The sequence below is a fragment of the Hypomesus nipponensis genome, chromosome 4 (genome assembly GCF_054491055.1).
Source record: "Hypomesus nipponensis isolate SF chromosome 4, ASM5449105v1, whole genome shotgun sequence".
NCBI classification, from domain to species: domain Eukaryota; kingdom Metazoa; phylum Chordata; class Actinopteri; order Osmeriformes; family Osmeridae; genus Hypomesus; species Hypomesus nipponensis.
Window position 1 is genome coordinate 13,060,092 of NC_140364.1, and position 4,909 is coordinate 13,065,000.

Consider the following 4,909-nt stretch of genomic DNA (forward strand, 5'->3'; position numbering starts at 1 on the left):
GGAAAGAAAAATAAAAAAGATTGTTAAAACGGAAAAGGTGGACAGAAATGTTATTGAGTCTGAACGTGCACAGCTAGAAGGAGACGCTACCAGAACCAGCCCTGAGGCTAACGCTAACACCATGTGATATGAATGAGAGGTGAGGCTAACGGAGGTAGCGCTTACGCTAATGCCAGCAGCTCTGTGCGAAGTGGGAGGAGAGGTGAGCCGGTGGGGAGGGACTGACAGCCGCAGAGCATGGAACTGCTCCCACTCTCTCACACAGAGCTGAACACACAGAGCAGCCGGAGAGAGGGAGAGGGAGGGAGAGACAGAGAGAGAGAGAGAGAGAGAGAGAGAGAGAGAGACAGAGAGACAGAGAGACAGAGAGAGAGAGAGAGAGAGAGTGAGAGAGAGAGACAGAGAGACAGAGAGACAGAGAGAGAGAGAGACAGAGAGACAGAGAGAGAGAGAGAGAGAGAGAGAGAGAGAGAGAGAGAGAGAGAGAGAGAGAGACCCAGAAGAGGAACGAGGAAAGGACGACGCAGGTTTGCTGTCTGGGTAAGTTGACTAGCGTTGAGTGTGTTTACTTTGCCAGTTTGTGTGACTTTGTGTTGCGCAACACACACAAAACAAGGCAGAGACTTTGTGCCTTGGCGTGGGGGTGAGAGAGACAGTGTTTGAAGTGTGAAAAAGTCACACAGAGGTTGAGTTAGAGACGGAGATAAAGAAGGAGACAGAAAGATAGAGAGAAACTGCCTGAGAAAGAGTGCCAAGAGCTTGAACCATGTGTTTCCATGGTGAAGAGTGCAGAATGCTGGTGTGTGTCCGTGCATGTGTTTGTGTCCAGTACTGACAGTTTGGAAGAGTATCTCTCTTTCTGTGTGCTGATGTGAACCACATGTGACCTAAACACACACACACACACACACTGGATGGGGTCTGCTCTCTCCAACTCCCCGGGGCTTCCTCCCTCCATACACACAAATGAAAGAATAGAAAAAGAAAGAGGGAGGAGGGGGATGAAGAGCAAGGTTTTAGTTAGGATAGTGTGGGAATGTTCTTGATTCTGTTGTTACAGTGAGCACAGACCCAGTCAGGCATTGCTGCTCTGTATTCCATTCTCTCTCTTTCTCTCTCTCTCTCTCTCTTTCGCTCTTTCTTTCTTTCTCTCGCTCTCGCTCTCTCTCCCTCTCTCTCTGTCTCTCTCTGTGTCTCTCCCTCTGTCTCTCTGTCTCTCCCTCTCTGTCTCTCTCTCTCTTTCTCTCTCTCTCTCTCTCTCTCTCTCTCTCTGTGTCTCTCTCTCTGTCTCTCTTTCTTTTTTCACTTTCATCTTCCTTGTCTCTGTGTCATCATTTATCTTTCTTTCCTTCCTTCTTTTTTTTGTTCAGTCATTATTTCCATATTTTCTTCTTTCCTTCTTCATTTCCTTCTCATTCCTTCTGTCCCTCCTTCCTGAAACATGTCCGCTCCCTGCAGATGTTTCTCCCTGCTCGTGTTCAGCGAGCCATCTTTGTCCACGGCCTTTATCTCATCTCAGACCACGTCAGTCTGTCTCTCTAATTTTCTCTCTCTTTCTCCCCCTCCCTCTGTCTCCAACCTGGTGTCTCTCCTTGTTACCTCAGGTGCTGCTGACCAAGCACTGAAGACGAGAACGGAGGAGAGAACGAGAGTACGAGAGAACAGCCAGCATTCTCAACAGGGCGAGGGAGGCCCAGAAGGATAGGAAGAGAGCAACAGAGAGAGAGGTGGAGGGAGACACACAGACAGACAGACCGAGAGAGAGGGGGACAGAGACAGAAAGAGAAAGAGAGAGAGAGAGAGAGAGAGAGAGAGAGAGAGAGAGAGAGAGAGAGAGAGAGAGAGAGAGAGGGCATCCACAGCCTCCAGGGCCTCGCCATGTCCCGGCACAGCTCTGTGGGGGACCTGGTGCCCAGGGACATCTCTGAGATTGTTGCCCGCGAGGGGAAAGCTCAGCGTGGGCAGAGGAAGGCAGGCGGCTCCCTGGGACAGGCCTTCAGCTGGTTGAAGGGCAGCCGCAGGAAGAAGAGCCTCAGCAACGGCCTGAACCGGACCGGACCCGGGCTAGCGGACGGAGGAGCTGCCAAGCTGGGCTACCAGAACCACGAGCCAGCCAAAGGTGGGTGGATCTTTGAGTGGGTTTGGGATTACGGATTCACCAGAACCTTCTACTCTGAGGTTCCGGTAGAGGAGTGGAGAGGTCAGAGGTCAGCCGTGGTGTGACTTCTGCTCTCTGCCCACATCTGTGTCAGGCAGTCACATCTGGAAGGGTTTCTCTGCACTTTTGTGAGGAATATTTGTTGAGGATTATGGTGTGGGACTGTCCCTTTTGTTTTGGACTAAAATCATGACATCTGTCTGTATAGCACACACACACACACACACACACGTGCGGGTGCAAGGTGGGCTTAATCCCCTCTTCAGTTTTTTGATGCGTTTGCTTGGTGACGTTGACTGTATAGAGATTACCCACAATCCCCATTTCCTGTTTTTGTTCTACCTCTAAAGCTGGCCTTTTCTTTCCTGTTAATGCAGTGTCTGTGTGTGTGTGCTAAAAGGTATCATAAAAGAGACTTAGACACACCAAACTCTCCAGGAACCTTGTTTTTGTTTAAGTTCTGTCGCTTCTCTCTCTCTCTCTCTCTCTCTCTCTCTCTCTCTCTCTCTCTCTCTCTCTCTCTCTCTCTCTCGACCGAGTGGAGACCATAGCTCTGTTCTGTTCACGAGCTGTGTGGTCATTTTAGTTTTCCATTGCTTTTTCTCCTTTTCTCTCGAGCTGAAAGAGGCTTTTGGTCCCCCTCTGTGTCCCCAGACTGTCACTGTGGGGGGTCCCCAGACCACAGACGGGGAACATGGGACCATGACTCTGGGAAAGATGAAGACAGGGGTCTGTGTCTCCCAAGTGGTGTGTTTCGTACGTAACCACAGATCATTACTGCTTGGGTTGAAAAGGAACTGTATACTTCCTTGTTGTGTCTACGATATTGCTGCAGCTTAATAATGTTTGTAGCAAATCTGAACATTGTGTTCCATTCCATCGGTGATAGGAACTATTTTATCCGAGTAAGGCTTCTTGGGCTGACATGCTGTGACCTCCAGCTTCTTATAGACACACACAGGAGGCCAGTTACCTGAGGGAGTAACTGCTTTAGCATGATAATAGGAACAGGGGATTCGTTTGGGAAATGACTTTGCCTTTGTTTTTTGTCAGACCTGCATAATGTGAATCTACTCTTTGTTTTTCTCTCACACCTGTTCTCTGTTCATTGTTCATCTAATAGAGAGAGGGGGAGAGAGAGAGGGGGAGAGAGAGAGGGGGAGAGAGAGAGAGAGAGAGGGAGGGAGGGAGGGAGGGAGGGAGGGAGGGAGGGAGGGAGGGAGGGAGGGAGGGTGGGAGGGAGGGAGGGAGGGAGGGAGGGAGAGAGAGAGAGAGAGAGAGAGAGAGAGAGAGAGAGAGAGAGAGAGAGACAGAGACAGAGAGAGAGAGAGAGACAGAGACAGAGACAGAGACAGAGACAGAGACAGAGACAGAGACAGAGACAGAGACAGAGAGAGAGAGAGAGAGAGAGAGAGAGAGAGAGAGAGAGAGAGAGAGAGAGAGAGAGAGAGAGAGAGAGAGAGAGAGAGAGAGAGAGAGAGAGAGAGAGAGAGAGAGGGAGGGATGGCTATTTTCCCACCAAAAGGACAGTGTTAGAAATCTTAAAGTTCATTCTCCCACTCTTCATTCTTCCAGAACCTGCCAGGTGACTTTCCCGTCAGTCGTCTGTCACCTGACGAGTAGAAACACACTAGAGCAGTGAAGCACATACATCACACACACAAACACACATAGATCACTCAAACACACACACACATTCTTCTCTGTCTGAGATGTTGTCGACTCATGTACCAGTGTAATAGGTTATGTTTAAGTTTGTGTGTCTAATGGTACCACAGTTCAGATCTGCAGAACTCTGGGACAAGCTCAGGGCTCTGCTCTGAGTGTGTGTGTGTGTGTGTGTGTGTGCCAACTTCTATTGCTGACTGACCTTTCTATGTGAAGTTCATAATTTGAGAGATTCCTCTCATATAAAAATCACTCTTTGATGTGCACATTCCTTTGTGTGCGTGTGTGAGAGCTGAATTCCCAGAAGTAGAGCATCTCTTTCTGTGTGTGTGTGTGTGTGTGTCTGGCTGCTCGGTTGCCAGATTGTGGCTAGAGTTATGCGATAGAGAGAGGAGATTACACACAAATACAAAGCCTTATTCAGCCACTGAAGGAACTCTTCGCAAAGGCACTCTCAATACTTTTTAATTAGAACACCCATCCACAAGTACACACACACTTACACACAGTGAATCCCACACACAAGTATACACACATACACACACACGTCTCCTTGGTATAAAATAACTTGTTGGTTTTACGTCAACTTCTTCATTCTCTCATGTAGCCACATAATTATCTACTGACTCATCATTCATATTCATGACAGCATGAAACTGTTTTTAATTTCCTGTACACTTACTTGCCAAAACTGTTATTCAGCATCACTACTGTGAGTGTCAGTATCTTCATATTTATTGAAATCCAGATACGTCAGAGTACATTCATATACGTGTGTGTGTGTGTGTGTGTGGCCTTGTAACTGTTCAGTTGGGAGTGTATCTGAGTATTTGTGTTTAAGCAGCTCTACGCTAGGCTTAGAAGGGCGCCAACCCTGCACATGACATCATATCCACACACACACACACCCACACACACACACACACCCACACCCACACACACACACACACACACACACACACACACACACACACACACACCCACACACACACACACACACACACACCCCCTATCAAAGGGGGCTTCACCATAGAGCCCCCTCAACTACCTGCTTTGTCCACAACACCCTCAGTCCTGCCTGCT

General features: G+C 48.6%; 1 protein-coding gene across 2 annotated transcripts in view; it reads left to right on the forward strand.

Annotated features, from left to right (window-relative positions):
* Window positions 1–291: 291 nt before the first annotated feature.
* The window catches only part of nhsl3 (NHS like 3), a 31,192-nt gene continuing 26,574 nt past the window's right edge, over window positions 292–4,909 (forward strand). Inside the window, exons 1-3 of one of the 2 annotated variants that reach the window (XM_084696741.1) lie at window positions 292–540; window positions 1,605–2,119; window positions 2,813–2,914. In XM_084696741.1, the coding sequence (XP_084552867.1) occupies window positions 1,879–2,119; window positions 2,813–2,914 (343 nt within the window). In that variant the 5' untranslated portion in view covers window positions 292–540; window positions 1,605–1,878. The remainder of the gene's footprint in view (window positions 541–1,604; window positions 2,120–2,812; window positions 2,915–4,909) is intronic. The other variant, XM_084696742.1, reaches the window with a different exon arrangement.